The following is a 12,571-nucleotide window of genomic DNA, read 5'->3' as shown; positions in this document are numbered from 1 at the left end:
GGTAGTTTTCATCCTCTTTGTTCATGTTTCTTAGAATATTAATGAGTCTCAAGGGGTTCATTCAGCATTTCATTTTTAGCTACTCTAAATGTGCCTTCACTTGGTAGAGCGGTTGTATCAGTGGGTGAGGTCATTCTACTCCTCTCTTTCAGATTCTATCACAAGGTGCTATCTTTACATGAAGATTCAGCAACCCCTGTGTCTAACCCTCTGCTTGCATTTACTCTCATCAAACGCCTACAGTCTGACTGGAAGAATGTGGTACATAGTCTGGAGGCCAGTGAGAACATCCGAGGTAATGAGGAGGAGGGCTGGAGGGTAAGAGAAGATTCTATCTCCTGACTCAGTGGAAAGGAGAGAGATTCTCATGGGATGTGATGAAGGATAATGAAGTGGGTAGGTATTACTTGATCTCCTTAGCTCTGTTACAAAGAACTAGGTTCTTTTTTAATATGTTTATGCAACTATAATTAGAAAGCAATTTTGTATCCATTATCTCATTTTTTAAAATACTTTTTTGCCTATACTACATGGCATGTGGGATCTTAGTTCCCTGACAAGGGAGTGAACTGTGTCCCCTGCAGTGGAAGCGCAGAGTCCTAATCACTGGACTGCCAGGGAAGTGCCTCCATTATCTCATTTGATCTTCACCCCAATCCTGTGAAGAACTATAGGTTATATCATCCCATTTACATATGTGTAAAAGTGATGTTGTCTATTAATTTCTGTTTTATTAAGTTGCCACTACAGTGTTATCTGTAGTAAGATCACTTTCCTAATTTACGTTGTACTTGAAAGGCTTCCCTGGAGGCTCATCTAGTAAACAATCTGCCTGCAATGCCGGAGACCTGGGTGTGATCCCTGGGTTGGGAAGATCCACTGGAGAAGGGAAAGGCTAACCCACTCCAGTATTCTGGCCTGGAGAATTCCATGGACTGTATAGTCCATGGGGTCGCAAAGAGTCGGACATGGCCGAGCGACTTTCATTTTCTTAATTGAAGAAGTTTGTCGACTTTGGGGAAGTTAAGAAGGAGAAAAGTTTTCCCCTCAAGAGGCAAGACTCCCAGAGACAGATAGAATGGAACGACATGATAAAGATGCTTAGTTTTTACTCTGGAATGTTTATTTCTCATTCAGAAGATTTTATTACCCTGGGAACAAAATCAGATAAAACATTATCTTTGCTCATGAAAATATTACGAGCTTAGTGATTATAGTAATTAAGGTGATGATGCCTCGCTATATCAAATGCTCACCACCTGTGTTTTGAGCGATGGATTGATGCTTTCATGACCTCCACAGCTCTCAAGGATGGTTATGAGAGGGTGGAGCAGGACCTGCCAGCCTTTGAGGACCTCGAGGGAGCAGCAAGGGCCCTGATGCGGCTGCAGGATGTATACATGCTCAGTGTGAAAGGACTTGCCCGAGGCGTCTTCCAGAGAGTCACAGGCTCTGCTGTCACTGACCTGTACAGTCCCAGGCGACTTTTCTCCCTCACCGGGGATGACTGCTTCCAAGTTGGCAAGGTGATGGTATTCAGAGAGAGGGCAGATTGCTCAGCTCTCTTTCTCGGGGAGTAAATCACTATACTCTGATTGCTGTTATTAATACATATTTCTAATCCTGCCAGCAAAGTTGGAAATGGGGCATTATTCTCCATTTTCAGATGAGATGAAGAAACTGAGGTTCAGAGAGGGTAAATGACTTGCCTAAGGTTACACAAGTTTAAGTAGAACTAAATTTTGAACCTGTGTCTTTTAACTCTGAATCCCATGCTGTCTCTATAATAGCTAGGGTAATCACATTCTTAAGACACTCTTGAGAGTGAAGGAAGTGTTATTAGCCAGGCTGACAGACATAAAGTGGGACTGTCTTGGGCAAAATGGCCCTTTGGTCACCATAACCATAGCACTCCACCAGTAGAGGGACAGCCAGGTGGAAAGGAGAAGCAAAGTCAAAGGATGGGGAAGAGGAAAGGAAATGGTGATGTGATGCTAAGATCATGGAAACTCAACCTCCTGGGACTTTATGAAATCCCTTGCAACATTTCCTAGCCACTTAGAGATACTAAATTAAAGTAGTGTCAAAAAACAAACCATTTGAGAATTCCCTAGTGATCCAGTGGTTAGGACTCCATGCTTCCACTGCAAAGGGCATGAGTTTGATCCCTGGTCAGGGAACTAAGATCCCACAAGCCAAATGATGCAGCCAGAACTAACCCCATATTGCTATAAAATTGTTTGAGAAAATAGACTTTAGGAACCTTTCATATGAGATATTTAACTGATCTTTGTTCAGAAGTTTTGAGCACTCCTGAGGTTATTTTACAATATACTCTCTGTTAGCCTTTGCCCGGGAAGTAATGGAGTAAATCTTTTTGATTTTGAAGATGCCTACTGCAGGAACGTGAATTTTCCTCAGCCCCTGCATTGTTCGTTAGCCAATCTGAGAGTGGGCCTCATGTGTCCTAAATCCAAGTTTTGAGGATACATCCTCCAAATTAACACAGAGTAGGTTGCCCTACACCTCTCCATGTATAACTTTTCCTTTTCTGAGATCCTAATAGAATCAAGCTCAATCTTCATGTTCATGGCTAATTTAAAATGAAGTCAGTTAAAACAGTTCCATATATGGTACCAGTATATGCTTCCTTAGGCTTTTCTGAGACTAAAACCATATGTTGAAAATTCAGTTAAGTCATTTCCTGAAAGTCTCACTGACAATCATTATTTCTGTATTTATTTACTTATTTTGAAAGATAAAACATTTCAAATATAAGAAAAGTACATATAAAATAAGCAATTTTATCTATAATTGAGATGAAATATATGTTCAAATTTTGCTGTATTTGTTTCAGATTTTTTTTCCAGATTTTTAAAAAAGAATGCAAAGATAGCCAAACACCCACTCCTTTTCCTTCTCACCACCCCCACCCTTTCTGTCCTCCCCTTGCCCAGGTACCAAGCGACCACTGTCCTAAACCAAATAGTAAGTGCTCTTGAGTCACTTAGCACCTTGTATCTGTGACATTTTGTCCATGTTACTGCATTTATCAGTTCAGTTCAGTCGCTCAGTCATGTCGAACTCTTTGTGACGCCATGGACTGCAGCACGCCATAGACTGCAGCATTTAAGTAGTTCATTCTTTTCTATTGCTGAATAGTATTCTGTTGTTTGAATATAGCACAAACTGTTTATCAATCTCATGTTGATGGATTCTTAGATTTGTTTCAGCATCAGTTGGAATAATGCTGCTGCTTTATTGATGTATCTTTTTGTGGACATTTGTGTTCATTTCTCTTGGTTAAATACCTGGGTTGAAGAATAAATGTAGATAATTATTAGCATGTAGACAAGTCTGTTTTATCTACATGCCCTCAGTTCCCTCCTCTATTGATTAAAGCAGATCAGTCTTTTCTTCTGAAATGCTTAATTGTCTAGTTCTTCTGTTCCACTGTTGTATCAGTTGACTCTTGTTCACAGTCTGTTATTTCCTGACATAGCTTATCATATTTGATTGTGAGCTTATTTTTAGCAGGATTCCTCCCCTGCCCCCAAATAGAGTCTTTCTGCCCAGAGTTGTGGGAATATCCCTTCATAGAGTTTTGGGTTTTCTTCTTTCAGGTACTCTGGTATCACTAGCCTTAGAGTCCTTTCTTTTTCCCCCTCTATATTACATCCCCACGACTTCTTTATTTTATAACTGGAAATTAATACCCTTTGATCCCCATCATCCATTTCACCAACCCCCTACCCTGGCCTCTGGGAAGCAATCTGGTTCCTATATTTATGGGCCTGGGGGTTTTTGTTTCTACTTTTTTTTTTTTAAGATTCCATATGTAAGTGAAATCATATGGTATTTGTCTTTCTCTGTCTTATTTCATTTAGCATAATGCTTCAACATACATCCATGTTGTCACAAATGGCAAGATTTCATTATTTTTAATGGTTGAATTATATATGTGTGTGTATATCATTGTATTCATTCATTCGTCTATTGATGGACACTTAGGTTGTTTCCATTATTTATTTCTCTGAATTGAAACCAGACAGAAACAAACCAACTTTCTTGTCTCCTTGTGGCAGTGGATAGATTTTTTTTCTGGTCAGTTCTTTCCCTTAAAGTGTAGTTTTTCATGGTTTTCAGTTTTATTAGTGTGTCTATCCAGTTTTTAAGTTTTTTGAGGTCTACAAAAGGCTCATGTACTGTCCTCCTGTGGACATTATAACCTCAGATTACTAAGTACGGAGGTTACTAGGACTAACACCCACCCCACCGCAGGCAGCTTCAGCATCTGCTCATCAGCTTGTTACTTGGATTTTCAGCTTCTCTTTTATTTCTGGTACTTGGATATTTCCCAATATTTCTAGAAAATATATGATTAAATACTTTTTATATTTTACTCAAAATTTCTAAATCTTTGTGGTTAAGGATGGATTCCAGTTATCTGTCTGCCATGTTGCTAAGACTTAAAGTTCCTCATGGAAATATTAATTAAATAAATTGTTAACTTAGCAGGAAAAATTCAGTCATTTTTTGGTTATTCTTCAACTCAGTGTTTCAAATAGGAAACTTAAGGACCAGAAAGATAACACAGCAGGCTAATGGCAGATGGGGGATAGGAATGGACTTGCTGTTTGGGCAGCAGAATTGCAGTATCTCCAGGTTCTGCTGTTTTTCTGCCTGTGGGGAATTATGCCTAAATTAGATCATTTTGCAAGAAGCCTTCCAAATCTGTGACTCTATAATTCCATGCTGTTTCCGACATCAATTTCCAGGAAATTCCACCTTCAGGTCTGGTATTCTAGTTAACTGTAGGCTCTTAGGAGACAGGAGCTATGTCTAGTGCATGTCGCCATAGTCCCCACATTCTGACATTTAACGAGCTATGAGAGCTGTTCACTGAGCTCTCATAGCATTCCAGTGTCCACCTTCATTAAGGTGTCTGATGCATTATATCACAATTACTGGTTTACTCACGTGCCCCTTGGTTGATTGCAAGCTCTTTAAGGGCAGGAACCTCCAGGTACATTATAAATACAGTAAATATTAAATAAATAAATGCATTTAATTAATAACTCACATTGCTCCCAACAATATCTTCCTAAAGACATGACAGTCACAACTCTAATTAGTGTAGCCCATATAGCCTTTTTATGTTTATTCCCTGCTTTGCTTTGCCTTAGACTATAGTCACAATATACTACTTAAACACATTCTTGATTTTGGCTTCTGTTTCTACCATTCCCTCATCATAAAATGCCCTTCATCCCAATCTCTGTTCATTGAAATTCTTTTCCTTGTTTAAGGAAGACTCAGATGGCATTTTTTTTCTTAATTTCTATATATTTTATTGGAGTATAGTTGATTTACAGTGTTGTGCTTTTTTCTTCTCTACAGCAAATGAATCAGTTATACATACATATATCCATTTTTCAGGTGGCACTTCTTCCATGAAGCTTTCTGAGATTCTCAAGTCTCCTCCTCTCTTTATGCCTCCACAGCACATCATACATATTTCTTTGAAGTAATCGTGCCATTCTGCTCAGTGTTCTAGTTACTTCAGTTCATATTTCTCACTTCCCATTTTTGGCTGTGCTGGGTCTTTGTTGCTGCACCTGGGCTCTCTCTAGTTGTGACGAGTGGGGGCTACTTTCTAGTTGTGGCGTGCAGACCCCTAATTGCAGTGGCCTCCCAGGTAGTGCAGTGGTAAAGAATGTGCCTGCCAGTACAGGAGATGCAGGAGACGCAGGTTCGATCCCTGGGTCAGGAAGATCCCCTGGAGTAGGAAATGGCAACCCATCCTGGTATTCTTGCCTGGAAAATTCCATTGACAGAGGAGACTGGTGGGCTACAGCCCATGAGGTCACAAAGAATCTGACACGACTGAGCACACACATACCCTTGTTGCATAGCATGGGCTCTAGAGCATGTGGGCTGCAGTAGTTGCAGCTTATGTGCTCCAGAGCATGGGCTTGGCAGTTGTGGCGCATAGGCTCAGCTGCTCCTCGACATGTGGAGTCCTCCCAGACCAGGGACTGGGCTGTGTCTCCTGCATTGGCAGGCTGGTTCTTAACCACTGGACTACCAAGGAAGTACAATATAAATTTTTTAAATGTGAGAATACTTCAGTATTCTCTGTACTTAGTCACATTGTCTTGTATATAATAGATGCTTAGTATATTTAACTTAGATGAGTTGGAAAGAAAACTTGCCTTCTTGGGTTTCAAAGGCCCCTCACGTTTTTGCATTGTTATTTCCTTTCTCTACCCATGGACTAAACTTGATGGTACTTATGTTCCCTGCAGGTGGCCTATGACATGGGGGATTACTACCATGCCATTCCATGGCTGGAAGAGGCTGTCAGTCTCTTCCGAGGCTCTTATGGAGAATGGAAGACAGAGGATGAGGCAAGTCTTGAGGATGCCTTGGATCACTTGGCCTTCGCCTATTTCCAGGTAGGGGAGTAAACAAGAGACTCATTCCTTTCTTCACAGTAAGCATAATGCTTTATATCTGCTTTACCACTTTTTCAACATTTTCATGTCTCTTAATTTATTTCATCTTCCCAACAGGACTAAATGTGTCAGGCAGGGCAGTTGTTTTATTATTTCCATATTTCTTATGTGAGTAAACTGAATCTCCAAAGAATTCCTAACTTGTTACAAAGTTCACAGAGGTTAGATTAGAGCCCGAGTCTATTTCTTCCTCAGTACTCTTTCCAATGTGCTGACTACTTTAAAATCATCATCTTCAATGTAGGAGGCGGTTTCTCACCTGTATCAGCAGCAGCTGCATTTACAAATGTTTAGTGGCTTCATAGCCAATGCAGGTCACTCTTTTGAACTCTTGCCATGATATTGCCAATGTCAAGGAAGAAGTTTGATTGTTATCTTCTCCCATCTGCTGTCAAGTCCAACTGTGATGTGAGTCGTGTCCAGATACAGAGCCGGTGTCATTGGTCCAGAGCATCAATCAGTTCATTGCCTCCTGTAGCTGTTGTTTTTCATTGGCACCATTGACCTGTGATCTGTTGTGCCCCTCATGAAAGCTCATTTCTCTTCTTGTGGGAGCTGCTATCCCACGTCCACTGGAGTTGTATAGTCTTTAAGAATAGGCTGGAAAAATCACTACAGAGTCATTTCCCTAGAGTTTCCAAAACTAATAAACCATTTCTGCTCCACACATTCCTTTTCCTTTCCCCCTTTTCCTGAGAAAGGGAGGAGGATGTGGGTGGTCCAAACCTGTGTGTTGCTGCCAAAACAGATTTATTCTCAGTGCTGCAAATGGTCCTGTTCTTCTCATAGAAGTTCCTGGGAAGTTCCTGGCTCTTTGTTGTAAAACTTTCCAGGGTGGTCTTCCTATCTCTCCTGCTTAATTGCTATTAAAGCTGAAATAGAATCACTGTGATGCAATAAAGGGTGAGAAGTAATTGAATTTTAGTAGAAGAAAATGGAGAATTGATATGGAGACTCAGAGAAGATAAACTAAAGCAGCTCATTCTGAAAGATAGAGTTTTAGATGCAATGTTTAATAGTTTTGGGTTTTTTCCCCCTATGATGACTTAGATTTCTCCTCTTGTCACTTGTAAACTCTCCCATTCTACAGTTGTGCTTTGTCTGGTAAATATTATTCACCTTACCAGGTGTAGTTCAAATGTCTCCTATTTTGTGAAGCCTTCTTTAATTCTCTTTAGACCCCTCAGACTCTCCTTCTTTGTGTCTTATAGTGTGTGTGTGTGTTTATGCCACAGTAATAAAACACATTGGCATTGTCTTATAGGCAATTTCTGGTCCCCTTTTTACCACTGGTAAATTAGGGATGAATGTTCCTCATGGATCTTTCATTATCATATAAAATTGTATATCTATATACACCACAAAAAGTATAATATATCATATTATATGTAGTACTATCATTTAATACATTTTCAGGATATGTTTTAGTAAAAAATCATTTCAGTAACTACAAATAATAAGAGACAGCGTGTAGTAACTAAACCATAGGCTCTGAAGTCAGGCAGACCTAGGTTCAAGTTCTGTGTAAACTTGGGTAACTTACTTAACCTCCCTAGACCTTAATTTTCTTTCTTTTTGTTTTAAAGCTTCATTTTTCCCTATGATCAGACTTCTCTTCTTCTTTTTTAAAAAATACTTATTTACTTTTATTTATGTGTTTATTTGGCTGCATTGGGTTTTAATTGCTGGACTTGGGATCTTTGGTGCACGGGCTCAGTAGTTGCAGCCCGTGGGCTTAGTTGCGCTGCAGCATGTGGGATCTTAGTTCCCCGACCAGGGATCAAACTTGTGTCCCCTGCATTGGAAGGCAGATTTTTAACCACTGGACCACCAGGGAAGTCCCTAATTTTCTTATCTTTAAAGGGGAATAATAATGATAATGTGGGAGTGTGGAAATAATTTTCCCAATAACCTTCTGAGTTTTTGGCTGAGACCTCCCTGTAGTATAAGACAGATTAATAAGAGGAACAATAAACGTAAGTTAACTAACACGTATACCTCCTGTAGACATGGGAGATATTGGGGGGCAGGGGATGAGTAACTCTCTGAGAGGATCTAAACCTTCATCTTAAATATGATGTATCCAGCTAAAGACAAAAGAAAGAAAGGTATGGGGGAGCCAGTTCTGGGAGGTGACCAGACCAAGCAAGCAAGAGTAAAGCTGTTAGGTACCAATAGATTTAGGGTGCCTTCCCCACTGATAAGATTTTCTTGTGATGCAGCGTCATCCTTCTCTTTCGGGTACATGGGGGAGATAACCCTCACAAAAGGAGATTTCCATTGTAAATATAAATTTCCCTTATGAAAACGCTTCTACTCTGGTTTAAAAAACTTCTCCTGTATCTCTGATGTTTCTCAAAATAATTAGCTCAAAATAATCCTTATGCCAAAGAGGCATATTTGGAGGTGGCATATTCTGCGACCCTTTGTTGTCTTAAAAAAAATGCACAATGTGAGAGTTGTGCATCAGGTTTTATTTGGGGCAAAATGAGGACTATAGCCCAAGGGACAGCACCTCAGACAGCTCTGAGAAACTGCTTCACAGAGGTTAGGGGGAAGGTCAGTATAGATGTGATTTTAGTGAAAGAGTACATGCAATCAAACATTTTTTCTGCGGAATGTTTCGTTAGTCTTGAGGGGCAGTTGTCACCATGAAAATTTTTAGTGCTTTTCTAGATATGAGGAAATACAAGAATTGGGCTTATAAAATCAGCTTCTGAAAATATCTAACTATATGAAGACCTGTTCTGCCAGTTTTTCCCAGTACACAGAGTGCCTCATTTCTGCTCTCCACCCTGAACTATTTTCAGGGAGGTGTTGAAAGCCAGTAGCTGCAGCAGGTCGTGATTTAATCCTTGTGGACATAGATGGAAGTGCCCATGGCAAGTGCCAGTTTGTAGTTGGCACCTTCAGTGCTCACCTCAAAGGGTCAGCATGAGGATTAAATGAGCTAGTACATTTAATGTATTAAATGTAAAGCCCTTAACCCAATTCACAACACATATGTTCTCAATTAATGTAAGCTATTTTTACACTATACACAAGTGTGTGTTCTCCTTTTTCATTGAACATTATTTACTATACACATTTCCAGAGAAATTTAACTGAGATATCAAAAGTAGCTCTAACTGTTCTTGATAAAACATAATTTTATCCCTTGATAAAGCCCTTGAGTTTAAAAAATATATAAAATTAATATTTTAGCTTTCTTCATCTCAAAGGGTTTGAAAATCTATAACCCTGAGTTAATATCTGACACTGTAAGATATTAGTAGAGTAATTAACTACCCCTCTGTTAAGTACAGAACAGAATAATTATGATATTAATTAATTAGAAACAAACTATATGCCTAACAGTGGTGGAATGGTTAGATTGTCTTTGATGGAGCTTCTGGATGGAATGATATGCAGCCATTGAAACTGCTGTCTTTCTTGTACACACATGTTCATAGCAGCACTGTTCACAACCGCCAGTAGGTGGGAAGCTTTCCAAGTATCCATCAGTGGGTGAATGGACAAGCAAAAGTAGTGTATATGTACAGTGGAATACCATTCAGTCTTTAAAAAGAAGGAAATTCTAATACATGCTACCACATAGATGAAACTTGAGGACATTATGCTAAGTGAAACCAGTCACAAAAAGACAAGTATTGTTTGATTCCATTTATATGAGATTTCTAGAAGAGTCAAATTTATAGAGACAGAAAGTAGAGTGATGGCTACCGGGGGCAGGGGGGAGGAAATAATTGGGAGTTGTTGTTAATGAGTAGAGTTTCAGTTTTGCAAGATGAGAAAACTCTGGAGGTCTTTGTACAACAGTGTGAATATATTTAGTACTACTGACCTGTACACTTGGAAATGATTAAGATGGTAAATTTATGTTTACCATCAGTAAACATAAATGGTAAATTTATGTTTACTGCAGTGAAAAGTACTAATTAAAAAATGCTGTTTCTGAGGACTATGTAAAAATATAGAAAGTACTCCTGATTACACTGTAGAGGGAAACAATCAGGATATGAAAATTTGTAATAAATTTGACTGTAACTGTGTACACACTATGTATTGTTCCAAAGGGCTTGAAGTGCCTGGGTTTCAGTGGAACCTTTACCCCCTATTTGTCATATGTTTTATAGCGTCCTTCTTCTTGCTTTTATCATTAAAAAATGCATTTTTTTAACATGCAAAAGCGAAATGATTAGAAGGAAATATAGGTCTAGTGACTTATCATTTCACAGTACCCAGAGTGGGATGACAGCCCACCCGCCCCGAGTTCTGTTCCCCAGGCTTGTCTGGAAAGCCTGTGTTTACTTTCAACCGTGTGTAGCCCAAGGTTGAATGGCTGCAGGGAGAGTTATTGCTATGCAGTGGGAATGGTTCAGGTTTAGCTCTTCCTTTTTCTTCCTCTCACTGACTTTGTGGATTCTCATAAGTGCTGAACCTGGAGAACACATCATGTTCTTAGTAGAATTGTTGCAGTTCCATATTAATGTTTACTAATAAAATATACCAAAATAACAACACCCTACAATTATATGGTTTTGCATGCTTTGAAAGATTTGAGGGCATTTTAAGAAAGTTTATTTTCATTTATTTTTCTCCCTTCCCTGGTAAGGGTGGTAATAAGTCATTTGTAAATGAGGAAACTGAGGAGACCTGATTTGCATCAGGGCTGCAAATCCTGAATTAGGACAGAGAACCTCTACATTTTAGTCTGCAGCTCATTTCAGTGAGTCTTACTATCTACTATTGGTAAGCTTATTTTAGAGTTGTTTTTTTTTAATCCATTTAATGGTTCATTAGGGGAGCTATCCTCAGTGCAGTTAACTCACTCTTTTCCTTTTCTTTCTTTTTTACAGGCAGGAAATGTTTTGTGTGCCCTCAACCTTTCCCGGGAGTTTCTTCTGTACAGTACGTAATGATAAAAGATAACCACAGGTCAGACCTGTGGGAAATCCCTCTTGCTCTTGGCCTTTCATCCCTGCAAATGAAGTATAGCTGTCTATTTTTATTTTTCGAATTTCATAATCCAAGGCACATTTCTAATTTTTTTTTATTAAATCTTAACATACTGTTCAGTGCACCAGGGGGAGTTTTTAAGTTCATTGGAAGTGCTAAGAAAAAGATACCAGCTTGTGCCTTCCTCCTCCACCCCTACTGAGTCATGCGTATTAGTGTTGCTTCAGTGGGGAACAAGTTCTAGGTTGCGAGCCAGTTTCTTCAGGGACATTTGAAGATCCAGGTTTTGGGAATAGACCTGGGAACGAGTGCAATCAATGAGAGCTGTGTGTGCAAGAAGGAGAGCGACTCAGCAGGGTTGTTCACTTTGGCTGCTCACAGAAAGATAGCAATTCTTCTCTTTATACTGGAGCTCACTTTGCTATGCAAGCCTCCCGCCCAGCTGGCCACAGAGTTCAGCTTCAACCCTCTCAGGCAGTGTTTCACCAGAGTTAAACTGGGAGAGAGATTTGCTAGTTTAACTCTGCCTTTGATATTTTTGCTTAAAATTTTGGTGGTAGATGGCTTCCCCGGTTTTCTTTTAATAAGTTGGATACTAAAAGATAGGTACATGTTACAGATATGTGGATATACAGATATGTATATGTATCAGATATGTTAAGATACGTAATAACCATTCACAAAATTAGGTTGGCCAAAAAGGTCGTTAAAACCCCAAACAGACTTTTTGGCCAACCTAGTATTTATCAAGTATTTCCTGTAGGACTTCACAAATGTATGTATCACTTTTTAGTGAATCCATTTAGTAACATTATTCCTTTCTGCTAGTTTGGCAAACAGTAGGATAAGGCAGTAGCTGTGTGGTCTGGAAACATGTGGACAGTTAGTGGTACAGACAAATTGATAACCCAGCCCCTCTTTATTTTTTGTGCTTGAACTATTAAAATCTCTGCATATCCCAGAGAACATAAATTGTGCACTATTAAAAGTGAATAAGTAGACACAGCAAATTGAAATTCCTCGTTCCATAAGTGGTCTCGCAATATTTTCATTGGTATTTTGGGCCCACTGTTTCTATTCCTCCAAATTTTATT

At 39.3% G+C, this 12,571-nt stretch overlaps 1 protein-coding gene across 12 annotated transcripts in view; it reads left to right on the top strand.

Moving 5' to 3' along the window:
* The window catches only part of P4HA3 (prolyl 4-hydroxylase subunit alpha 3), a 74,088-nt gene that overhangs the window by 8,639 nt on the left and 52,878 nt on the right, over positions 1 to 12,571 (top strand). For 7 of the 12 annotated variants that reach the window (XR_014068407.1, XR_014068409.1, XR_014068408.1 and 4 more), the window contains exons 2-5: positions 153 to 295; positions 1,303 to 1,526; positions 6,309 to 6,458; positions 11,378 to 11,429. Coding sequence is in view for 5 of the 12 variants with exons in the window: in XM_081539563.1 (XP_081395689.1) it covers positions 153 to 295; positions 1,303 to 1,526; positions 6,309 to 6,458; positions 11,378 to 11,429 (569 nt within the window). In the remaining 7 variants the exon portion in view is untranslated. Of the gene's footprint in view, positions 1 to 152; positions 397 to 1,302; positions 1,527 to 6,308; positions 6,459 to 11,377; positions 11,430 to 12,571 lie in introns of all 12 variants that reach the window. The other 5 variants (XR_014068412.1, XR_014068413.1, XM_081539565.1 and 2 more) reach the window with 1 other exon arrangement.

The sequence above is a fragment of the Giraffa tippelskirchi genome, chromosome 11 (genome assembly GCF_054371585.1).
Source record: "Giraffa tippelskirchi isolate mGirTip1 chromosome 11, T2T-mGirTip1v1.2.pri, whole genome shotgun sequence".
Classification (NCBI taxonomy): Eukaryota; Metazoa; Chordata; class Mammalia; order Artiodactyla; family Giraffidae; genus Giraffa; species Giraffa tippelskirchi.
This window is presented reverse-complemented; position numbering and strand designations above follow the sequence as displayed.